Below are 24,824 nucleotides of genomic sequence, written 5' to 3' on the forward strand. Positions count from 1 at the left end.
ATTTATGTACTGTTTAAAATACAAAACATGCGTTTACGCCGATTGTACAAAACATTAGGAACACCTGCTCTTTCCACGACAAACTGACCAGGTGAATTATATTATCCCTTATTGAAGTCACCTGTTATATCCACTTCAATCCATATATGAACTGGAGGAGCCAGGTTAAGGTTTTCTTTTACACATGGATTGTGTGCCATTGAGGGGGAATGGGCAAGACAAAAATATTTAAGTGCCTTTGAACGGGGTATGGTAGTAGGTGCCAGGTGCATCGGTTTGTGTCAAGAACTGCAATGCTGCTGGGTTTTTCATGCTCAACAGTTTCTTGTGTATCAAGAATGGTTCATCAGCCAAAGGACATCCAGCCAACTTGACAACTGTGGGAATCATTGGAGTCAACATGGGCCAGCAACCCTGTGGAATACTTTCAGCATCTTGTAGAGTCCATGCCCCACCGAATTGAGGGTGTTCTGAGGGCAAAATAGGGCACTCCAAATTAGGAAGGTGTTCCTAATGTTTTGTACACAGTGTCCTATTTTCACAGCTACAAATCAGCCATGCATATGAATGACATGTTTGACAAGACTTTAATGATTACTTTCCACTTGTGTATACAAAGCAGTTTGTCTGTACAGAATGGACCAGGGAAACATTTAAAACAATCACTTACAATTTAGTACCTGGAAAGTGCAAAAAGTACAATTAAAATCCACTAAAATAAAAATCATGCTGTACATTATACACCAGTATTTATAAAGCAGATATACACACACACATCCATTTTGGTGACAGTCACAGAGCAAGCAGCTAAGGTAAGACACCAATATATTCCAGATTTTTAGTCAACTTTGTTTTCAGTTCTAGATTCTTGGTTCCTATTGGATGTTAAGTTTGTGGAATGCTGCTATCCATGGGTTATCATGGAGGGAGGGGTAAAACAAAGAATTCTACACACGAACCGGATAATTGTCTGTATGATGCAACGTGGATAAAAAGGCACTGTTTCAGTGGTGGGGTCGGAAGAAAGTCCTAAAACAAGATAGTGGCGTCGTCTGCCTGACAAACTAAGATGGACAAAAATAGAAACATTTATTAAATACGTCCTTTGGAAAAAAATGAGTAACACATCCTGATGAGAATGGAAACCGTTTAAAGGAGTATGCCTTCGAGACACATCAGCATAAACAATTAAAAATAAACTTATTGAAACGGCCTCTTGGGATAAAAAAAGGGCACACGTTGGTCTGTGATTGCATTCTCCGGACAGATTGCGGAGACACTTAAAAGATTAGACCAAAAACAACCACACTGCACATAGAAGTCTGATCCCTAATCTATAACCACCATAGAATCAGAATGAATGATTCTAAATCCATGATAGATAAGAACCAGAATCACTGAATTATTACCAAGAAGGCAAATGATATGACAAGGAAATAAGGAATTTGGCATTTTAAGAAACTACTGTCATCATGAACATACACACTCACATTATGCAACAGATGAGCTACCCCGAACCAAACTGTCATTTTGATTTGACAGGAGCATAACAACCATAAGGATTCAATGGGGGGTAAAATCATTCATAATCTCAAACATTGACATAAAAACACACATGAAATCTCAAAAAGCCACGTTAGGCCTGGTTCACAGACACGTTTAGTGACATTACTGCATTTATGGAACTCCAAAGGACCTTAACTAGCTGACATGGCTCCCAACTAAGAGACAATTATGGAAGGAGGAGGAACACTGAGGTGATTCTGACTGTTGGAAGATGACAGCCGTTTGGGATGTCCCTTGGCAGAATTAAGTTTAATCTCCCAATCGCGTCGTCCCGGTCAGAAAAACCAGGAAGACTGGAGATTTTTAGTTCAGCCTTAACAAGAGGCTGGAATGTACCAATGCACAGTCAGTGGAGCAGAGGAAGGAACTGTATTGCTGTAACACCGACATCTCAAAAGCCCTTAGAAAGTCTCCCCTCCCATTCTGAAAGGTGGATCGATCCACAGTCTTTAGTTTTTCGCAGCATAAATCTTTGTTGAACAACTGAAGCACCACTTAAAAACATACAACTGATGTAGTGTGAATTTAAATAGCCTACGGGGAAAAAAGCTCATTTTAATTCATAAATAAACATCGATTCAAGTAACATAAAAACATTCTAGGATGGATCTAGAGCTAAACATTGCACACTAAGCCAGGTTCAGTATGGTTCGTCCCTCCGAAGCATGCGGTCTAACACAAGTGTGAGAAGCTTGCAGTGTGTGTAAGAGTGTAGTGTTTGAGGGGAGCGAGTCCTTTGGGCACGGTATGGGGTATCTAGTGATTCTACAACACTAGGCTTCTCTCTTCTTCTGTAGTGTCAAACTAGCCGACTTTGGGTGCGTTCCAGGTCGTCTTTATTGCCGATTATCAGATTTCACAACGCCTGGAGTAGTGTTCATCGACTCAGAAACCACATTAAATGTCATATAGAAATCTACTGAGATTGCAATAGAGATGACAGGAACACAGTCACAGGCTTCTCCAATAGGGAGGGGTCTATGCAAGTGTACATTAGCAAACAAGTGTGTGTGTGTCAGGCTTAGTACGAGTGTTGGATACCTTAGGGCCCCGTCCTCTATAATAAATGAGGAGTGGGCCGGAAATGCCATGCAAAACACAACCTAACCACAGACCTTATACACATGCACGCATCTGTAAAAAAAAAACTACAATTATCAGTAACATCAAACACAAAAAAACTAAACAAAAACATTGTATTGTGACTGAACATAGCCCCTTATTGCTGCATAGGCGCCCTGAGGCATCGGTCACAGCCTAGTCAGACTGGAAGGCAAAACCAAGTCAACAAAAGCCCACGGGAGAAAACAACCAGCGAGAGACAACACACAGAAACACAAAGAGTGTACATTCACACACATACTGCTCAGTGGTCTCGGGTTCAGGGCTCGGAGAAGTATAAACTAGAATTCCCATTGAAGTCAGTGTTATGTGATGGGTGGACCGTCAACCAGGTTAAGTGTTCCCATTGGAGTAATTACATTTCTATGTTGGGGATCCCCTTCATTCCTTGGGCCTGAGAGGTGGAGGGGTCAGAGGTCAGCTCAGATTGCTGTAGTGTGTGTCTGCATAGAGGGTCTCTGTAGTAGTGGGAGCCACTGGCCTGACCGTGCTAGTGATGATGGAAGATGAAGAGTAATGTCCATGTGTGTCATTGAAGGGGAGGGTGTGTGAGGGGATGTATGCACCTACAGTTGGATCAGAAACCCGACGCCCGCGCCGGTTGGTCCGTCCTGACCTGCCCTACGCATCCGCCTAACCTTTACACACAGTTAAAACACACACACACACACACCCCCCCCGTCTTCCACTCGTGGGTCAGTCTGTCCTTCCAAAGTCAGAGGGAGGAACAAAAAAGGAGAGTAAAATTCCCCCAAAACAGTCATCAGTCAATCAAAACGAGGGGTGGTTCAAATCTGATTGGGTAGACTGTGATGATTGGCAGGGCTGGCAGGCCAATCAGACAGGCAGCAGGGTGAGGGGGTGTGGTGGTAGTGGAGAGGAGTGGGGGGTGAAAAGGGTGGTTGTGGGGGTCAGTTCTGGTTGCAGGCTGGTTGGTACTCTGTCTCTCCAGAGGAGATCTGGGTCAGGCGCTTGCTGGAGCCCCACAGCTTACGAGTGATCTGGCCTGAACGCATCTGAGAAGAGTGGAGGAAAGGAGGAGGAAGTGAGGAAGAGGAGAGAGATGAGGAGGAGGAGGAAAGTGTGAAGTCAAAAGAAACAAACAAAAAGCAGGATATGATTTATGAGTGATCGGTTAGTTCAGTAATGTTGGAATGACGTAGTGCCAGTTCAAAACCAAAGCTTGGTTCACTTTGAGGCAGGTCCATTTGTATAAAAGAAAGGTGAGAGAAGTTGGGAGGGGATCAAATGATCAATTGATTCGAAGGTGATTCCCTGTGTCCCTCCCTATCCCATCATTACAGCCCCAGAGTTAACCTTACTTTCATGTCTACCAGTAGGGAGGAAGAAATCAGGGTTAAACCATTTTCACTTGAAGAGCAGGAAGACAATAAGGGTTAAACCATCACTTGAGGAGCAGGTGGGGATAAATTACAGCCTAGTGCATCTTATTATAGCGTAGCTTATTACTAATATAGTTTATATGGCTTGAATTTGCAGAGGTGTTCATCCAAGGCAATTCACAGCATGTCACAAATACATATTAAATCAGTCAATAATAATGACACTTCCGGTAAACAATATTGGACAACGCCATCCCAAGGCCCAAACAGAAGTCATTCCTCGGTTAGAATGAGGTAAACGGAAGCCCGTGTTTTCATTTCACAGTAATATTCCAGGAGAGGCTGTGTTGTATTCATTCAGAGGGGTTTATGGAATGTCTCAAGTGTTACTGTGTGTGTTGTGGTCACCAATCCTTGCAGGGCAAGAATGGGCCAGGGTCCTGCTTCACCCCAGAAACAGGGTCATGTTCATTAGGACACGCAACAGAAAATGATTTGAAGTCTTACAACAGAAGACGGGGGGGAATAAAGTCCAGGTAGCTCCTCCGCTGTTTGTCAGTTCTCTTCCGTTTGGTGCCTAATGAACACAACCGAGGTGTATGTGGCTAAGGAAGGACAGGTCATTTAGGACAAATGATTAGCACTAAAACAGAGAGAGAATGGTATGCGGTGGTAGTTTGTAGGGTGAGTTTATGAAGTTCCCTCTGAGGTAAATACTTTTTTTTATTGAATTGAGGGGGATGTTCTGCTCAGGGGGTCAGGGGTCAGGGCCCTGGGGGTCAAACATTAACTTGTCCCGGAGGCTCAGCCTGCGGGCGGGCGAGCGCACCCTCAGCGGGGCAAGCAGTGGCATTGCCATGAGGGGTGAGCCCTCCAGGCTCTGGGCGATGTAGTTTCTGAACGAGCTCTTTACCTCGGCCGGCTTGCCCACGCCCACAATGATCAGCTTGCCGTCCTGCAGGCCCACCAGCACGTGGCTCTGCTCCTTGGTGACAGACACGCAGCATACGGGCACGCGCATTGCCATGGGGGTGGCGCACAGGGACAGGCTGCCCGGAGGAGAGAGGAGAGGAGGGGAGAGAGACAGAGTAAAGGGTTGGGTTAGAAAAATCCCTGATTTATATATTAATAATAATATTAATAATAATAAACTCTATGTATGCATATATGATTTTGTTTTGGGCGGTGAAAACGTTTTCAGTGTAAACGACTAAAACCAGATATAAAGTATGTAGAAAAGATAAATGGAGATAATCTTTGAGAACTAACAAATCACCAAAATAAAAACTACAGTCAGGGAGAATTGAAAATTCCAAAAACAATGAATTTAGAAGTAATAATATTGTTATGTTTGAGTAAAAGAACACAGTATTAGACATGGTAAAATGCATAGAATTGCAGGAAATTAGCTTTAATACTGCAGTATTTTCCTCTCAGCTCAATGGAAACATTTGTAAAAATGCAGGAAATGGGCTTAAAAATGTATATATATTTTTTAAATCAGCCGTTCAGCGGGGCCCATTGCCACCCTTACCACCTGAGAACCTTTTCGATACAGCAAAAACCCCGTAGATGCATGCGTGCAGTCACACACACAGACAGACAAACACACAGGAAACAAGGTCACCTGTTCAGGTCTCGTATGGAGAGGAAGCCCTGCTCGCTGCCGATAACCAGGTACTCCCCGGACACACACATGTCTGTCACCTGCTCCTTCAGGCCCTCTGTACACAGGTGCTTCCCATTGACAGAGTACAGGTGCAGGCCGTTCTTATCCTAAACAGGGACAGGATGAGAGACAATCGTTCACCAGGACCCAATCATAATGTACCATCTAGTGGTCAACTAGCGTTTTGCTAGTGGTGAGTTATGTATGACGTACTGTACCAACTAAGTCAGTCACTCACTCACTAAGCAAATAACTCACTCACCAACTAAGTCGCTCACCAACTAAGTCACCCGCTGTAGCTCACTAACTAAGTCGCTCACCAACTAAGTCACCCGCTGTAGCTCACTAACTAAGTCGCTCACCAACTAAGTCACCCGCTGTAGCTCACTAACTAAGTCGCTCACCAACTAAGTCACCCGCTGTAGCTCACTAACTAAGTCGCTCACCAACTATGTCACTATGGCTTCATTCAGTCCAATTCTGATATTCTTTCCACTAATTGGTTCAATGACCAATCACATCAGATCTTTCTCTGAGCTGATCTAATTGGTCGTGAATAAGAAGAGAAGACGATCACAACATTTTCAACTACATATTAAGAACATGTGTTAGTGTACCTTGAGTGTGGCCTTGCCCTCTACACAGGTGTGAACCACCACACACCCCTCATAAGAGATAGCCAGGTGCAGGATGGAGACCGGCAGGGAGCTCTCACAGGGCGGCCGCAGACACCGCATGTACTGGCCCCGACGCACCGTGTGGATGATCACCGTCCCGTCCTGGTACACAGAAACAAAACATCAGCAGGATCCATCTATCAACCAACCCTCCAACCCCTTCATCCTCCTGCATCCCTCCAACCTCCTGCATCCCTCCAACCTCCTGCATCCCTCCAACCTCCTGCATCCCTCCAACCTCCTGCATCCCTCCAACCTCCTGCATCCCTCCAACCCCCTCCATCCCACCAACCCCTCCATCCCACCAACCCCTCCATCCCACCAACCCCTCCATCCCCTTCATCCCACCAACCCCTCCATCCCACCAACCCCTACATCCCCTTCATTCCACCAACCCCTCCATCCCACCAACCCCTCCATCCCCTTCATCCCACCAATCCCTCCATCCCCTCAACCCCTCCATCCCACCAACCCCTCCATCCCACCAACCCCCATCCCACCAACCCCCCCATCCCCTTCATCCCACCAACCCCTCCATCCCACCAACCCCTCCATCCCACCAACCCCTCCATCCCCTTCATTCCACCAACCCCACCAACCCCTCCATCCCACCAACCCCTCCAACCCCACCAACCCCTCCAACCCCTTCAACCCACCAACCCCACCATCCCTCCAACCCCACCAACCCCTTCATCCCACCAAACCCTTCATCCCACCAAACCCTTCCAACCCCTTCATCCCACCAACCCCTCCATCCCACCAACCCTTCCAACCCCACCCGTCCCTCCAACCCCTCCGTCCCTCCAACCCCTCCGTCCCTCCAACCCCTCCGTCCCTCCAACCCCTCCGTCCCTCCAACCCCTCCGTCCCTCCAACCCCTCCGTCCCTCCAACCCCTCCGTCCCTCCAACCCCTCCGTCCCTCCAACCCTCCAACCCCTCCAACCCCTCCGTCCCTCCAACCCCTCCAACCCCTCCGTCCCACCAACCCCTCCGTCCCTCCAACCCCTCCATCCCCTCCATCCCACCAACCTCTTACCCGTGATCCAGAGACGGCCATATCCAGCTCTGTGCTGATGCTGACGCTCAGCACCTCGTCAGTGTGTCCATACAGCACCTGTACCGGCTTGGGACACAGCCCCACCGGACAACCTCCCTGTAGGACACACACAACACATTCAGTCACATGCTCATACACCTGGGTAGTGTTCAGTAGGATATACCGTAGTAAAACAGTTTGCAACCGAAAGCAGATGTGTCAAACAGTTTCACTTTTTTTTTTGTGTACTAACATCAAACGTTTCCACAGTAACAATGCAGTACAAATGCTTTCTAGTCAGTGTTGTATATTCCAATAAACCCTCAGGCTTCATGATCTCACCTGCTGCAGCACCTGCCACACCATACAGGTGTTGTCCCTGGATCCAGAGATCAAGTGGATCCCACAGTAGTCTGTCGACAGGCACGTGACTATGTCTGCGGTGAGAGAGAAGACACCAAATAATTACTATACTGTATGTACAGACAGTGTGTGTGTGTCTGAGTGCATGTATGTGTGTGTGAGATCCATCCATACCCATGTGTCTGATGTGATGTCCCACAGTCTTTCCCTTGACCAGGGAGGTGACCCTCAGGCTGTTGTCCCAGTGGCCACCGCTGAACAGGAGCTTCCCGTCATGTGACACCACAAACAGTCCTGCCGTCACCTCCACGCCCGGAGAGAAGGGCCCGCCCAGGACCCGCTGGGTCCTAGAGAGAGGAGGAGACCTCAGATACATACCTCACAGAACAACGTTATGACCAAGTAATGACATCAAGTGCCCTCCAAGGGTCTGTTCCAAAACATTTAAAGGTCATTCTTCCCGTCTCCCATCCTGGAGATAATCACAGATCTGGATACGTCACGGCAGAGTTTCCATCATTCTGACAAACCAAACATTCTCAGATGAGTGATTACTTCAAGGAATGGAGGTAAGAACTCAAACAAGGCTCCCGGCCCCCCAGTCAGACTACAACGCCCCACAGTGTCAAGTAGAAAAGGGGGTGGTGTTGGGGAGGGACTGACTTGGGGTTGGCCACGGTGGGGTCTTTGATGAAGGTAAAGTAGTTGGAGATATTCTTGTCATAAGGCAGCCAGCCGTGGGTTCCCATCAGACAGTTCTGACTCAGGGTCACCATAGTGTCTGGGCTGCCCTGGGTGATGAAGGAATGGGACTGGTTCTTGGGCACCACAGCTTTCACCAGAGGCACGTTGTCATTGATCCCCTACAAATCAACACTTATTTATGAAGTTGTTCTTCAATAAAACGGTTTTCATAAAGTACTTTACAATAACCAACAAAGAGGGTCATGATCATATGCTTTGGTGTGTGTGTGTGTTTTCAAAACTAACCTCGACAAAGAAGGACTTGAGTTCGGCAAGGTGCTCGAAGATGCTGAGTGGCGAGGCGTCTAGTCGACCTTTCCTCCTCTCCACCTCCTCCAGAGAGAGACGTACTGGGTGTGGCTCCTATACACACAGACAATACATCACTATAGCCCATCTAAAACACATGTTCTAAACCAGTGATTCTCAGCTAAATATCCCAGAGTAACCCCACCAGCACCCATTTCTGTTGTAGCCCTGGCTAAACTAATCACCAAGCTGTTGACGAGTTTAATAAAGGTGTTTGTCTGATGCTACAACAATGAGTACTGTTGAAGGTCCTCAAAGACCAGAGATGAGAATCACTGTTCTAAATAACCTGTTAAAGTCTCATTCCCAATGATTCCTAATTGACCAGGTCATCCCTTAGTCTCAATGGGCTCATATCACGAGGAAGGCCTGGGAGGTTTCTCCTGGTCAGGTCAAGCCTTGTGTTTTCTCCAGTACCTTGAGCAGCTGGCAGGGTGTCTGTCCAAAGTTACTGATCATCCCCTCTACGGCTTTACGCTCCTTCTCATCAGTGATTGCATCCAGGTCCACCGCCCCTACGGCAAAACCAGAGACAAACGCTTCAGTAAAGTGCCATAATATAGCAATCTAGCGTTTCTTTAGCATGAGTGCTATTGTATCAGTCTATGGGTTTTAGTGTTAGCATCCGTACCTTCGTAGGTGCAGCGTTTCTTTAGCATCAGTGCTATTGTATCAATGAGAGTCTATGGGTTTAGTGTTAGCATCCATACCTGTAAGATGCTATGGATAAGAGCATCTGCTGAATGACCTAAATGTAAATGTACCTCCACAGATGCAGCGTTTCTTTAGCATGAGTGCTATTGTATGAGTGGGAGTCTTTGGGTTTAGTGTTAGCGTCCGTACCTTCGTAGGTGCAGTAGTAGAAGACATTGAGGGCCTCCACGGCCGCGGGGCCTCGCTGTTTGTAACCGAAGATCAGATCGATCCAGTCTTGCAGGTGGGCCGATACGTACTCAGACTCCTGTTACACAACACACACACACACACACACACACACACACACACACACACACACACACACACACACACACACACACACACACACACACACACACACACACACACACACACACACACACACACACACACACACACACACAAAGGCCAAGACACACACACACAAAATAAATCACTAAATACTACTCTCTGTGGAATGCATTTCTCCTGCACATCATGGTAAAAGAAAGTCTGATCCAATTGTGTTACAGAGGTTTTTCTCCCCCCTTGGGATAAAGCATTATGGTAATGGTGACCATCCATGAGAAAAAGAGGCTCACCAGGGCTTTCCTGTGCTTATAAATGAAGTCCTCTGGAGACTTGGCCCATTTAGGCAGGATGACATCATTCACCCTCTCCTTGGAGATCTGCAGGCGCCCCAGATCAAAGGCTAGAGGGAGCGAGAGAGGAGGATGAACAAAGGACAGGGGAGTGGATTCCATCAGAGTGACCAGATAAAAAGAAAACAGACTAAATAAAATGTTAAACTGAGATCCTCAGTTTTTACAATTCAGGGTGTAATTGGGTCAGTTATAGATTTTGTCCGATTTGAAAAAGTTCCAAGGTTCCACAATCTGAACCGGTCCAGTCGAGTCCAGATGTTCTCTGATTGACTGTGTGAACACCACCACAGGAGGCGTGTCAGTACGGACAGTCAATCAACATAGCCAGCGTGTCCGTTGATTCTCTACAGACACGGAGCTCATCTCACCGTTCTGATTCTCCAGGAACTCCGGGAAGTAGAAGAACTCTGGGATGAGCTCCTTGACGTCGTTGGGGTTGTCCGTGAGGGTCTGCCACAAAGCTGGGATGGAGTGGAACTGACGGTCCGCACAGTCGAACCTGGACCGAGGGAGGAAGACCAACAGCCAATGGCCTTAAAGTAGGCCATAGTACTAGAGACCGAATGGTTTTGCTGACCATGTGACCTGACCAAGACAAACTGTGGATCTAGTAAGGCTGTAGCTCGGTGAGAGAAAGACTTCTGGCCTTACTGACATCAGTACAATAGCACATCTCCAGACAAGAGCATAGATACATTAGATTGTCAGTTGGAACACACGTGTAATCTCAGAACTAGAATGACTAGAACGCACAAAGCTGCTCAGACCACTGCAATTTGACTGGTACAACCCGAGCACTGATAACTCCATGGACTTTAATGCTGTTAACTTCTGGCCTGAGTTTTCTAGTCTGATTCCCCCTCACCAAAACCCATTGCTTTTACCGTCCACTCTGTAGCGCGATGTGGAGGGACGTGAAGGGTTCCACGCGGATGAGATAGTGCATGACTCCTGCTGCGTTGGAGTAGTGGGTACCGTAGTGGAACCGGTCGATGGTCCCCGTGGGGTCCTCAAAACTCTCATACCTACAGACAGGGAGATGTGAACTTAACATTAGAATTACTTACTATATTTACTACAACAGAATCCAGTTATTTGCCCTCAAAGAGACATTTCCTCAACAGGAATAAAGTGTTGTATTGCATCAAGTTTAATTCTATGGACGAGGACACTTATGTAGTGAAGAGAATGACTACACTGCCACCCTGGAACGTGTCAAGTAATGCCGGTATGTAGACGCCTCAGCGGCTCAGTGAGAGAGGTTGAGAGAACGTACTTCTCCCGTACAGCCTTGGCGTTCCGCTCGTTGAGTACGGCCACGGGCTTGGACAGGTCCCGGAACACCCCTGGGTCTGTCAGGTCCAGCTCCTCTGACGTGTAGTCTGACAGGATCCAGGGGAACTGGATACACACACACAATTAACTAAACCATGAACACCCCTTAAAAGAGCACCAAGATGGTATATTCCACATCTTCCCCCATAGGGTCCGTGTTAACAGAACATACCACTGGGTACTGAGACAGGTCGTTGTAGGTTCGGCCCGCGATGGTGTTCAACTGGATCAGGTAGTCAAAGTTGGTCATCTCTCGGTTCACCCATTTCTAGCAAAGACACGAGAGCGAGAGGAGGTTTAACACAACCTGTCAACACAATACCTGAGACCATACTGACTATTTAACATGGGTCATGCTCAGTAGGGCACAATGTAACAAAACATTTTGCAAAAAACAATACATCTGTTCTTATTAGACCAGTTCAGGGAGGATAACCTCCATTTCAAACCACTTCCTCCCTACTGAACACGACCTTGATCTCCCATGTCAACGTTTGACCCCTGACCTGTGTGAGTCCGGAGGCCTTGAGCAGCTCCTGTGGTGAGCGTGTGCCGTACAGGCTGAGGGAGCGCAGCAGCAGCATCCTACTGTACACCTTGTTCCGCACCTGTCAATCAAACCACACAGACCATTCCAACATGAGGGGGTCTGTTCAAAAGTGTGAAATCTTTCAGAATGCTCAGATCAAAATATATTATGTAGAACATATATGATGGCCTGTCATGTAGAATAGGGAAAAAGCAGATCCCAGAACTGACCTCTTTCTTAAAGTTGAGGAAGTAGTTGGTCTGGTCTATGAGGAAGATCTCCAGGGCCGAGCGGCGGAGGTTGTACCTTCGCAGGTGGATCTCCCGGATCTGAGATAGAGGCCACTTAAAGTCCTGACCCACACCTGGAAGGACAGGGGTTGGTTATGTATAATACATAAGGCCAGGAGTTTGACCTAACTAGGGACTTGACCATGGCAAAACCCCAGGCCCGAATCCTAACCCTACGTCATTACATTATATGATGTGTATTGCATGTGGGAGCAGCTGCACCTCTATGTTTAAGACAACACAATGAGTCTTTAACAGTGTGGTATGTATCTATTGTACATGTGTAGCTGTTATGACTAGACATCTGTCTAAGACAACACAATGAGTCTTTAACAGTGTAGTATGTATGTATTGTACATGTCTAGTCATAACCCATCCATAACCTCTGGTTTATCAACTCCTGCTCCACTCACTCACTCTCCTTCAGCCTTCCTTACTCTCTCCTTCTTACTAACAGCATCTCTTCCTCTAACCCCACTATTTCATCCCTTCTTCCTCCCCTCCCTCTTTCAGGAGAACCCTTCCTACGATCTTCCTCTCTCTCTCCTCACCCTCCTCCTTCTCTGTGCTGCTGTCATAGAAGTAGATGTGCTGGGTGGTGAGCTCCAGACGTCCAGGGCTGACATCCACCTGGGTGACCAGCTCACAGTCCTCCCACAGAACCAGCTTCTCCTTCTGGCCTGCCTCCTCCACATCCCCCCTGGAGAGAGAGAGCGAGAGCGCGAGAGAGCGAGAGAGAGAGAGATAGGTGACCAAGTCCATTCACATTTGTAGTCAAAGCCACCCAACAGTCCACGACAGACACAACACACAACAATAGTAGACAACGTTGAGAGTGTACTGACGTGTTGTTGGTCGCTGCGGGGTCGTCTTCAGGCAGCTCCAGAATGTCATCCTCCAGGTCGCTTACCTTCACCTGCTTGACCGCCTCCAGCAGTAAGGACTCAGATGTCACCTTCTGCTGCTGGACACCTGGGGGACAAGGGAGAGGAAGAGGAGGAACGAGAGGCGGAAGAAGAGTTAGAGGAGGAGGAAGGTGGAAGAGGAGAAGGAAGAGGAGCAAGAGGACAAAGAAGATGAAGATAAACAGGAACAAGAGGCAGAGGACAAAGAAGATGAAGAGGAAGAGAAACAATAGGCAGACGACAAAGATGAAGAGGAAGAGAAACAGGAACAAGAGGCAGACGACAAAGAAGATGAAGAGAAACAGGAAGAGGAGAAGGGTCCATGTCTGCAGCTAACATTATGTTTTATTCAGACTTCAGTGATGCCTTGTGTCAAGGGAACCAGTGAAGCTGCCTCTCTTACCCAGGTTGTCCCTGAGAGCGCTGGCCTGCCGGTGGTCCTCATAGTTGTAGTTGGGCACCAGTTTGAGTCTCATGCGGGAATAATTCTCCGCGCTGGACACTCGCCAGTGCATCTCAATCTGCTGCCTGAGAAAACAACAGACAGGAGAACGTCAACCAAGTTGCATGAACTGAAGAACAAACTGAACGCAAGAGAGACACCCAGAAACTCTTCTAGGGAGTTTTTCCTAGCAACTGTGCTTCTGCCACTGCATTGATGGCTCTTTGGGGGTTTTAGGAGGGGTGTCTGTAAAGCACTTTGTGATAAACTGCATTGATGGCTCTTTGGGGGTTTTAGGAGGGGTGTCTGTAAAGCACTTTGTGATAAACTACATTGATTGATTGACTGGAGGACAGTGGACAACAGTTCTTTGGCTGATCATGTGTTTGCCGTGGTGTTGAAGTAATTACCAATGAAGTCCTATAATCATGTATAATACTGTATATCTACATATCGTGTGTGTGTGTGTGGCCGTTACCTGTCTGCCCAGGGGCCTCTCTCACACACCAGGCTGCGGCGTGCTCCTCTCCACTGCCTGAGGACGGCGCTGTGCTGGCTGTGAAGCTGCTTCAGCATGCTGTTGTATCGCAGGTTCTCCTGCCGGCCACGCCGAGAGAAGGGCTCCACAAACTGCTCCTGAGGGACGGCGGGATGAGGAACGGGGAGTCAGTGTGTTCTGGTGTGGAGAACCACACAAGGCAATATGCTATGTGTTACTGTGGCCTGACATTTCATTTCCATGTTACAGCAGTATTATGGACAGCTCAATAGGAAGTGGACCTTACTCGGATCTGTCTGTCTGTGTCTGTCTGTGTCTGTCTGTCTGTCTGTCTGTCTGTCTGTCTGTCTGTCTGTCTGTCTGTCTGTCTGTCTGTCTGTGTCTGTCTGTCTGTCTGTCTGTCTGTGTCTGTCTGTCTGTGTCTGTCTGTGTCTGTCTGTCTGTGTCTGTGTCTGTCTGTCTGTGTCTGTCTGTCTGTGTCTGTCTGTCTGTGTCTGTCTGTCTGTGTCTGTCTGTCTGTGTCTGTCTGTCTGTGTCTGTCTGTCTGTGTCTGTCTGTCTGTGTCTGTCTGTCTGTGTCTGTCTGTGTCTGTCTGTCTGTGTCTGTCTGTCTGTGTCTGTCTGTCTGTGTCTGTCTGTCTGTGTCTGTCTGTCTGTCTGTGTCTGTCTGTCTGTCTGTCTGTGTCTGTCTGTCTGTCTGTGTCTGTCTGTCTGTCTGTGTCTGTCTGTCTGTGTCTGTCTGTCTGTGTCTGTCTGTCTGTGTCTGTCTGTCTGTGTCTGTCTGTCTGTGTCTGTCTGTCTGTGTCTGTCTGTCTGTGTCTGTCTGTCTGTCTGTCTGTGTCTGTCTGTCTGTGTCTGTCTGTCTGTGTCTGTCTGTCTGTGTCTGTCTGTCTGTGTCTGTCTGTCTGTCTGTCTGTGTCTGTCTGTGTCTGTCTGTGTCTGTCTGTGTCTGTGTCTGTGTGTGTCTGTGTGTGTCTGTGTGTGTCTGTGTGTCTGTGTGTGGTGTGTGTGTGCGTGGTGTGTCTGTGTGCATGTCTGTGTGCATGTCTGTGTGCGTGCTGTGTGCGTGCGTGCGTCTGTGTGTCTGTGTGTGTGTTTGTGTTTGTGTGTGTGTGTCTGTGTGTGTGTGTGTGTCTGTGTGTGTGTGTGTGTCTGTGTGTGTGTGTGTGTCTATGTGGTGTGTATGACCTGGAAGCGTAGCTTGCTCTCTCCCCTCTCCCTCTCTCTCTTGTGCAGGTTGACCATGAAGCTTTCATAGCACTCCTTCCAGAACAGAGCCATGGTCTCGTGACCCTGGCTAAACGTCTCGATCTCATACTGCTTCATGTAGGGGATGATCTGAGGACAGAGAGAGAACCAATTCAACTACTTCTTTTGTTCATCTCAGGCTCGCTCCCTCAGCACCGGAGATTGATGTATTTTCTCATCTTTAAGGTTAATCTTCAAGTTTCCCAACAGGTTTCCTGCTGCTCTTCAGGAGTTGAATGACTTAGCAATGATTTAGTAAGGCATTGAACCAGCTCCTCACGTATTTGTCGAGGTAGACCCTCCACTCGGGGGAGTTGCAGTAGAGCTGGAAGTCCTCGAAGAAGGAGGGGCTGCCGTTGGTGTCAGGCAGCTGGGGGAGGTGCAGCTCCATGTACAGCAGCTTGTTCACCTGCAGACACAACAAGATATTACAAGAGATTAGAAAATAATGCAAAGTGTTGTGAGGTATTGACATACTACAGACTAGTGGCTAGTAATCCTGGACTACAAAGCAGATTCAAAAAGAGAATCCACTGAAATCTCTCTTTAGTCCAGGACTATGTTTAATCTCTGTCCCAGACACCGACCCTTGGTGTGACAAATGTTTTGTCTATGTGCCAAGGTTTTGCCGTTATTTAAGAAAACAGTCAGCAAGTCTCTTTGATACGGATTCTACTTCATTGTGACTGTTCATCAAGCATTTCGTGTGTGTGCCTGTGCGTGGATGGGTGAGTGTGCCTGCGCGTGGATGGGTGAGTGTGCCTGCGCGTGGATGGGTGAGTGTGCCTGCGCGTGGATGGGTGAGTGTGCCTGCGCGTGGATGGGTGAGTGTGCCTGCGCGTGGATGGGTGAGTGTGCCTGCGCGTGAGTGTGCCTGCGCGTGAGATGTGTGAGTGTGCCTGCGCGTGAGTGTGTGAGTGTGCCTGCGCGTGAGTGTGTGAGTGTGCCTGCGCGTGAGTGTGTGAGTGTGCCTGCGCGTGAGTGTGCCTGCGCGTGAGTGTGCCTGCGCGTGAGTGTGCCTGCGCGTGAGTGTGCCTGCGCGTGAGTGTGCCTGCGCGTGAGTGTGCCTGCGCGTGAGTGTGCCTGCGCGTGAGTGTGCCTGCGCGTGAGCGGGCGAGTGTGCCGTGAGTGTGCCTGCGCGTGGAGTGCCTGCCGTGCGCGTGAGTGTGCCTGCGCGTGAGTGTGGCGCGTGAGTGTGCCTGCGCGTGAGTGTGCCTGCGCGTGAGTGTGCCTGCGCGTGAGTGTGCCTGCGCGTGAGTGTGCCTGCGCGTGAGTGTGTGCCTGCGCGTGAGTGTGCCTGCGCGTGAGTGTGCCTGCGCGTGAGTGTGCCTGCGCGTGAGTGTGCCTGCGCGTGAGTGTGCCTGCGCGTGAGTGTGCCTGCGCGTGAGTGTGCCTGCGCGTGAGTGTGCCTGCGCGTGAGTGTGCCTGCGCGTGAGTGTGCCTGCGCGTGAGTGTGCCTGCGCGTGAGTGTGCCTGCGCGTGAGTGTGCCTGCGCGTGAGTGTGCCTGCGTGAGCGTGAGTGTGCCTGCGCGTGAGTGTGCCTGCGCGTGAGTGTGCCTGCGCGTGAGTGCGAGTGTGCCTGCGCGTGAGTGTGCCTGCGCGTGAGTGTGCCTGCGCGTGAGTGTGCCTGCGCGTGAGGTGCCTGCGCGTGCGTGTGTGCCGTGCGCGTGAGTGTGCCTGCGCGTGAGTGTGCCTGCGCGTGAGTGTGCCTGCGCGTGAGTGTGCCTGCGCGTGAGTGTGCCTGCGCGTGAGTGTGCCTGCGCGTGAGTGTGCGTGAGTGTGCCTGCGCGTGAGTGTGCCTGCGCGTGAGTGTGCCTGCGCGTGAGTGTGCCTGCGCGTGAGTGTGCCTGCGCGTGAGTGTGCCTGCCTGCCGTGCGCGTGAGTGTGCCTGCGCGTGAGTGTGCCTGCGCGTGAGTGTGCCTGCGCGTGAGTGTGCCTGCGCGTGTGAGTGTGCCTGCGCGTGAGTGTGCCTGCGCGTGAGTGTGCCTGCGCGTGAGTGTGCCTGCGCGTGAGTGTGCCTGCGCGTGAGTGTGCCTGCGCGTGAGTGTGCCTGCGCGTGAGTGTGTGAGTGTGCCTGCGCGTGAGTGTGTGAGTGTGCCTGCGCGTGAGTGTGTGAGTGTGCCTGCGCGTGAGTGTGTGAGTGTGCCTGCGCGTGAGAGTGTGTGAGTGTGCCTGCGCGTGAGTGTGTGAGTGTGCCTGCGCGTGAGTGTGTGAGTGTGCCTGCGCGTGAGTGTGTGAGTGTGCCTGCGCGTGAGTGTGTGAGTGTGCCTGCGCGTGAGTGTGTGAGTGTGCCTGCGCGTGAGTGTGCCTGCGCGTGAGTGTGTGAGTGTGCCTGCGCGTGAGTGTGCCTGCGCGTGAGTGTGTGAGTGTGCCTGCGCGTGAGTGTGTGAGTGTGCCTGCGCGTGAGTGTGTGAGTGTGCCTGCGCGTGAGTGTGTGAGTGTGCCTGCGCGTGAGTGTGTGAGTGTGCCTGCGCGTGAGTGTGTGAGTGTGCCTGCGCGTGAGTGTGTGAGTGTGCCTGCGCGTGAGTGTGTGAGTGTGCCTGCGCGTGAGTGTGTGAGTGTGCCTGCGCGTGAGTGTGTGAGTGTGCCTGCGCGTGAGTGTGTGAGTGTGCCTGCGCGTGAGTGTGTGAGTGTGCCTGCGCGTGAGTGTGTGAGTGTGCCTGCGCGTGAGTGTGTGAGTGTGCCTGCGCGTGAGTGTGTGAGTGTGCCTGCGCGTGAGTGTGTGAGTGTGCCTGCGCGTGAGTGTGTGAGTGTGCCTGCGCGTGAGTGTGTGAGTGTGCCTGCGCGTGAGTGTGTGAGTGTGCCTGCGCGTGAGTGTGTGAGTGTGCCTGCGCGTGAGTGTGTGAGTGTGCCTGCGCGTGAGTGTGTGAGTGTGCCTGCGCGTGAGTGTGCGAGTGTGCCTGCGCGCGAGTGTGCGAGTGTGCCTGCGCGTGAGTGTGCGAGTGTGCCTGCGCGCGAGTGTGCGAGTGTGCCTGCGCGCGAGTGTGCCTGCGCGTGAGTGTGCGAGTGTGCCTGCGCGTGAGTGTGCGAGTGTGCCTGCGCGTGAGTGTGCGAGTGTGCCTGCGCGTGAGTGTGCGAGTGTGCCTGCGCGTGAGTGTGCGAGTGTGCCTGCGCGTGAGTGTGCGAGTGTGCCTGCGCGTGAGTGTGCGAGTGTGCCTGCGCGTGAGTGTGTGAGTGTGCCTGCGCGTGAGTGTGTGAGTGTGCCTGCGCGTGAGTGTGTGAGTGTGCCTGCGCGTGAGTGTGTGAGTGTGCCTGCGCGTGAGTGTGTGAGTGTGCCTGCGCGTGCGCGTGAGTGTGTGAGTGTGCCTGCGCGTGAGTGTGTGAGTGTGCCTGCGCGTGAGTGTGTGAGTGTGCCTGCGCGTGAGTGTGTGAGTGTGCCTGCGCGTGAGTGTGTGAGTGTGCCTGCGCGTGAGTGTGTGAGTGTGCCTGCGCGTGAGTGTGTGAGTGTGCCTGCGCGTGAGTGTGTGAGTGTGCCTGCGCGTGAGTGTGTGAGTGTGCCTGCGCGTGAGTGTGTGAGTGTGCCTGCGCGTGAGTGTGTGAGTGTGCCTGCGCGTGAGTGTGTGAGTGTGCCTGCGCGTGAGTGTGCCTGCGCGTGAGTGTGCCTGCGCGTGAGCGGGCGAGTGTGCCTGCGCGTGAGCGGGCGAGTGTGCCTGCGCGTGAGTGTGTGAGTGTGCCTGCGCGTGAGTGTGTGTGAGTGTGCCTGCGCGTGAGTGTGCGAGTGTGCCTGCGCGTGAGTGTGCGAGTGTGCCTGCGCGTGAGTGTGCGAGTGTGCCTGCGCGTGAGTGTGTGAGTGTGCCTGCGCGTGAGTGTGTGAGTGTGCCTGCGCGTGAGTGTGTGAGTGTGCCTGCGCGTGAGTGTGTGAGTGTGCCTGCGCGTGAGTGTGTGAGTGTGCCTGCGCGTGAGTGTGTGAGTGTGCCTGCGCGTGAGTGTGTGAGTGTGCCTGCGCGTGAGTGTGTGAGTGTGCCTGCGCGTGAGTGTGTGAGTGTGCCTGCGCGTGAGTGTGCCTGCGCGTGAGTGTGTGTGTGTGTCTGCGCGTGAGTGTGTGTGTGTGCCTGCGCGTGAGTGTGTGTGTGTGCCTGCGCGTGAGTGTGTGTGTGTGCCTGCGCGTGAGTGTGTACCTTGGAGAGCAGCGTGCGGAGCAGGGGCACCAGGCACATATAGGTCTCCTCCGTCTGCCCCCCTACAGAGCGCCTCAGGATGCCCTCCACCTTGCCCAGCAGGTAACACGCCTCGTCCTGAGTCTCCACGCTCTTGGTCTGCAGGATGCCGTTCAGCTTGGCTGTAGCCAAGGCACAAACCTGGCAGGAGAGGAGATCACTTACATACATGGCTTATCTGGAGGTGATAAAACATTCATATAAAGACAAGCATTCTGAATAAGATGTGACACCTGGTAGTGGGGGGGCGTGATAGAGGGTTAAAGTGCCTTCTATGAGACTTAGTGTGAGGCAGGTCGTCCTCAAGGGAGACTAAGCTGAAAAGGTTTGAGTACCACCGGTAGACTGAAAGTAGAGGTATGAAGTGTACAGTTTAACCCACTAACTGTAAGTTCCACTGGAAAAGAGCATCTGCTAAATTACTCAAATGTAAATGTAAAGAGTGTGTATATGTATGTGACACTGGGCAGCTTCTCACCTGGGGGTCTTCCTGGGCCATGAAGCCCAGCAGAAGCCTCAGGCCCACCTGAGACAGCTGCAGCCACTGGGCCCCTGACGAGTACCACACCATGAGACTGTCCATCAGAGTCACTGTCTCCTCCAGGACCTAGAAGAAAACAATCATTGAATCAAATCACCTCTAACATGGCTTGTGTTACTCAATTGGGTTTATAATTATTTAACAAGGCCTCATTGTGGATTGCAGTCACTCTTTGGCCATAGACTGCTTTCAATGTAACAAATGTCTGAACTATCACTTCACAATGGTATGACATTCACACATACTGCCAAAGATGTCACTACTCCTAATAACAATACCTTCTCTGTCCACAGGGTGGGGTTGACCAGGCCCTCAGCCTGCAGGAAGTCCTGCACAACGTGGAGCAGCCGCACAGCGTTCTCGGTGTGCTGGGGCAACATGGCCGCCGTGGCCTCCCGGTTGTCAGTCACAGCCCACTCCAGCATCCTCTCCATCAGACTGGGTGAGAGGGACGGAGGGGTGGGAGATGGGGATAGAAAGAGAGGAAAGAAGGATAACACAGAGGAGAATTAAGAGAGAGACAAACAAAATGTGGAGGAAATTAAGAGAGAGAGACAAACAAAACCCTGTGAACCAGACAACTACTGGTTCCTAGTCGCAGGCTGGTTCCTACGTCACCCTGCAGGCTGGTTCCTACTCCTCACGTCACCCTGCAGGCTGGTTCCTACTCCTCACGTCACCCTGCAGGCTGGTTCCTACTCCTCACGTCACCCTGCAGGCTGGTTCCTACTCCTCACGTCACCCTGCAGGCTGGTTCCTACTCCTCACGTCACCCTGCAGGCTGGTTCCTACTCCTCACGTCACCCTGCAGGCTGGTTCCTACTCCTCACGTCACCCTAGGCTGGTTCGTCACCCTGCAGGCTCACCCTGCATGCTGGTTCCTACTCCTCACGTCACCCTGCGTGCTGGTTCCTACTCCTCACGTCACCCTGCAGGCTGGTTCCTACTCCTCACTACAGTCGTCAAGTCACCCTGCATGCTGGTTCCTACTCCTCACTACAGTCGTCAAGTCACCCTGCATGCTGGTTCCTACTCCTCACTACAGTCGTCAAGTCACCCTGCAGGCTGGTTCCTACTCCTCCTCAATAATTTTTTGTAACAAAATGGGTCTTTTTAAACTAATATCTTTGTGAGACTGAACCTTTTTAATTGAATGTAATTTCTCGTGTTTGTTGTCTACATGGAACTGTGCATTCTGCATATTTTCAGTCTTGTCAACTGAGAATGAAATAAATCAAATGTAAGAAATGCCAGTGTGTCCACCTGAGCTTGATGTGGTCCACAGGCAGCAGCAGCTCGTTGGTAGTGCCCAGCTTGGTGAGGGCAGAGAACACCTGCCCCCGCTCCAGCCAGGCGGCATCGTCCGAGCCCTCCACGCCTCGCCACATTACGCACAGCACGATCTCCAGCAGCATGCGAGACAGCTCCTCCTCCGTCCGCTAGGGGCAGACAGAGAGGAGGGAGTCAGTGAGATTCACATCCAGGTCCAGATAGACAAACACAGAGGGTGTTCCCTCCCACCCCAGCCTCCATGGTGTGGTTTGACCCCCCCATGCCTGGCCCTACTGACGTCAGTCCCATGGGAGAATCTCAATTGCATTACCTTGACTCCTCGTGTCCTCTCTCCCCACCCCATTCTGAAAACCTACCCAAAACATAAGGACCTCTGACTTTCTCATCCAATGGGTTTTGAGAAGGAGACGAGGAGAGAGGACGCGAGGAGTTAAGGAAATGCAAATTGAGATTGTCCCCATCTATAGATGAGAGAGAGGTGGCTCCCTAGTGAGGCAGTGACATTTTATAGCTTTATATTTCTTTATAAGTCTGTGGGGGATCAGAGGACCTGAGGGACATAGGAACACTCTGGCACCACAGTGGAAACCAATAGGGTGGATACAGAAGCTCCCAATAGGGTGGATACAGAAGCCCCCAATAGGGTGGATACAGAAGCCCCCAATAGGGTGGATACAGAAGCACCCAATAGGGTGGATACAGAAGCCCCCAATAGGGTGGATACAGAAGCCCCCAATAGGGTGGATACACAAGCCCCCAATAGGGTGGATACACAAGCCCCCAATAGGGTGGATACACAAGCCCCCAATAGGGTGGATACACAAGCCCCCAATAGGGTGGATACACAAGCCCCCAATAGGGTGGATACACAAGCCCCCAATAGGGTGGATACACAAGCCCCCAATAGGGTGGATACACAAGCCCCCAATAGGGTGGATACACAAGCCCCCAATAGGGTGGATAGAGAAGCCCCCAATAGGGTGGATAGAGAAGCCCCCAATAGGGTGGATAGAGAAGCCCCCAATAGGGTGGATAGAATAGATAGCCCCCAATAGGGTGGATAGAGAAGCCCCCAATAGGGTGGATAGAGAAGCCCCCAATAGGGTGGATAGAGAAGCCCCCAATAGGGTGGATAGAGAAGCCCCCAATAGGGTGGATAGAGAAGCCCCCAATAGGGTGGATAGAGAAGCCCCCAATAGGGTGGATAGAGAAGCCCCCAATAGGGTGGATAGAGAAGCCCCCAATAGGGTGGATAGAATAGGGAAAGCCCCCAATAGGGTGGATACACAAGCCCCCAGAAGCCCCCAATAGGGTGGATAGAGAAGCCCCCAATAGGGTAGATAGAGAAGCCCCCAATAGGGTGGATAGAGAAGCCCCCAATAGGGTGGATAGAGAAGCCCCCAATAGGGTGGATAGAGAAGCCCCCAATAGGGTGGATAGAGAACCCCACAATAGGGTGGATAGAGAAGCCCCCAATAGGGTGGATACACAAGCCCCCAATAGGGTGGATAGAGAAACCCCCAATAGGGTGGATAGAGAAACCCCCAATAGGGTGGATAGAGAAACCCCCAATAGGGTAGATAGAGAAACCCCCAATAGGGTGGATACACAAGCCCCCAATAGGGTAATCTGGATCCCTACCAGGAATTAGCTTTCAAATATCCAATTTGAGCAGCTGAAGAAAAGGAAGACAATTTTATACAACTGATATACAGCCACTGTGACTAGTCAGACTTCCTAGAGCCTTCAGGGATCCACCTAGAGGAAACCACTTTTATCTATTGATATACAACCACTGTGACTGGCTAGCTACAATGAAGAGGAGAGGGAAACCACTATAGACAGATGTCTCACCTCAGCACAGCTGAACGACTCCCCCAACGACACGTTGTCGCTGAACAGGAAGCTGTCCTCGGTGAGGGACGCCGCCGAGGCATCTGGGAAGGCCTTGACTGACGCCTCCAGCGGCGATGGCGTGCTGACCATGCTCCCCGGCGTCTGGTTGCCGCTCTCCCCGCCCTCGTAGGCACTCATGTGGGACAGGTCCAAACTCAACCCCCCTGATTTCCCTCCCCCAGACGCCCAGGGTTTGAGCAACAGGCCCTCCCCAATCTGACTAACGGGCGTGTCCAGAAGCGAAAGCACATCCCCGTTTTCAAGACTATCCACTGATCTTCTGGAGCTCATGCTGAGGCGGTCTTCATCCACCAGTCTCCCGGCGCTGCCTGCTCGGCCCCTCCTCTCCAGGGGCAGTTCTAGACGGCTGCCGCTGCCCCGACTGAGGTTGAGGTCCAGGCTGCAGGTGCTGGCAGCGTCGCCCCGCCCCGGGCCGCCCTCGCAGGGGCAGCGCAGGAACAGCCTCATCAGGGTCTCCTGCCAGCACAGCTGTCTGGAGATCTCCCGCGCCGCGTCCTGCTGGGACTGGAGGAGCTGGTACAGCTGGAGGGAGAGAGAGCAGTAGTATTACTACCCAAGTATTCATTATTGTTCATTCAACATTACTGACCTGTTTATTATTTATTCAATGAGTATTATGCTTACTTTTATGTTATTTATTTATGTCATCAATGATTGAATCTTTTTTGGGGATGGAGAAAGAACAAGGGATGCAGGGAGGGAAGGAATGATAGTGAGGGAGAGAGAAAGAGGGAGGATAGAGAAGTGGGGGAGGAAGGATAGAGGGAGGGAAGGACAGATAGTGAGGGAGAGAGAGAGAGGAAGGATAGGAAGGATAGAGAGGATAGGGGATAGGGGGAGAGATAGGGGGAAGAGGGACGGAGGAGGAAGGATAGAGAGGGAGGAGGAGGAAGGATAGAGATAGGAGGATAGAGGGAGGGAGGAGGATAGAGGAGGAAGGATAGAGGGAGGGAGGAGGAAGGATAGAGAGGGGGGAGGATAGGAAGGATAGAGAGAGGGGAGAGGGGGACGGATAGAGAGAGGGGGGACGGATAGAGAGAGGGGGGACGGATAGAGAGAGGGGGGACGGATAGATCCCTTAATTTCAAAGTAATTTCATGCATTTCCATTAATGGTTGATGTAGTGATTTAATTATTATGGATATCAACATCTCGTATGTAGGAATATGTCTGTTTCTACCCTGAGAACAGGGTATGTGTGTCGTTTTAATAACTTAGTGTGTGTGCTCTGTTCCCTCACCCTATTGCACACGAGCAGGCGTACGCTGGGCCCGGCCCGGTGAGTCAGCTGAACCAGGGCCATAAGGTCCTTGTAGCTCACCACATGATCTAAGGGGGGTCAAAGGTCATCATGATAAGCCATAGCCATATAATTTAGTCAGTACACATTGACTGAATCTCATATTACCTGTTGGGCCACACCATAATACTGGGTCATGTTCAGTTGGGCCCACCGTATAAAAACATTTCGCAACGGAAGGCAGAAAAGCGTGTTCAGG

At 51.0% G+C, this 24,824-nt stretch overlaps 1 protein-coding gene across 1 annotated transcript in view; it reads right to left on the reverse strand.

Annotated features, from left to right (window-relative positions):
- Window positions 1–568: 568 nt before the first annotated feature.
- The window catches only part of LOC124019582 (neurobeachin-like protein 1), a gene marked incomplete at its 5' end in the record, with an annotated part of 63,856 nt that continues 39,600 nt past the window's right edge, over window positions 569–24,824 (reverse strand). The window contains 29 exon segments of the mRNA XM_046334968.1: window positions 569–5,080; window positions 5,659–5,807; window positions 6,318–6,479; window positions 7,415–7,531; window positions 7,757–7,851; window positions 7,952–8,124; window positions 8,441–8,640; window positions 8,768–8,884; window positions 9,248–9,345; window positions 9,674–9,791; window positions 10,108–10,217; window positions 10,539–10,669; window positions 11,055–11,195; window positions 11,447–11,571; window positions 11,678–11,773; window positions 12,012–12,113; window positions 12,265–12,398; window positions 12,876–13,024; window positions 13,170–13,296; window positions 13,633–13,757; window positions 14,150–14,307; window positions 15,358–15,507; window positions 15,698–15,826; window positions 19,536–19,715; window positions 20,053–20,181; window positions 20,394–20,553; window positions 21,379–21,554; window positions 23,263–23,847; window positions 24,566–24,654. Of these exon segments, the coding sequence (XP_046190924.1) occupies window positions 4,789–5,080; window positions 5,659–5,807; window positions 6,318–6,479; window positions 7,415–7,531; window positions 7,757–7,851; window positions 7,952–8,124; window positions 8,441–8,640; window positions 8,768–8,884; window positions 9,248–9,345; window positions 9,674–9,791; window positions 10,108–10,217; window positions 10,539–10,669; window positions 11,055–11,195; window positions 11,447–11,571; window positions 11,678–11,773; window positions 12,012–12,113; window positions 12,265–12,398; window positions 12,876–13,024; window positions 13,170–13,296; window positions 13,633–13,757; window positions 14,150–14,307; window positions 15,358–15,507; window positions 15,698–15,826; window positions 19,536–19,715; window positions 20,053–20,181; window positions 20,394–20,553; window positions 21,379–21,554; window positions 23,263–23,847; window positions 24,566–24,654 (4,517 nt within the window).

The sequence above is a fragment of the Oncorhynchus gorbuscha genome, unplaced genomic scaffold (assembly GCF_021184085.1).
Source record: "Oncorhynchus gorbuscha isolate QuinsamMale2020 ecotype Even-year unplaced genomic scaffold, OgorEven_v1.0 Un_scaffold_633, whole genome shotgun sequence".
In the NCBI taxonomy this organism is placed as follows: domain Eukaryota; kingdom Metazoa; phylum Chordata; class Actinopteri; order Salmoniformes; family Salmonidae; genus Oncorhynchus; species Oncorhynchus gorbuscha.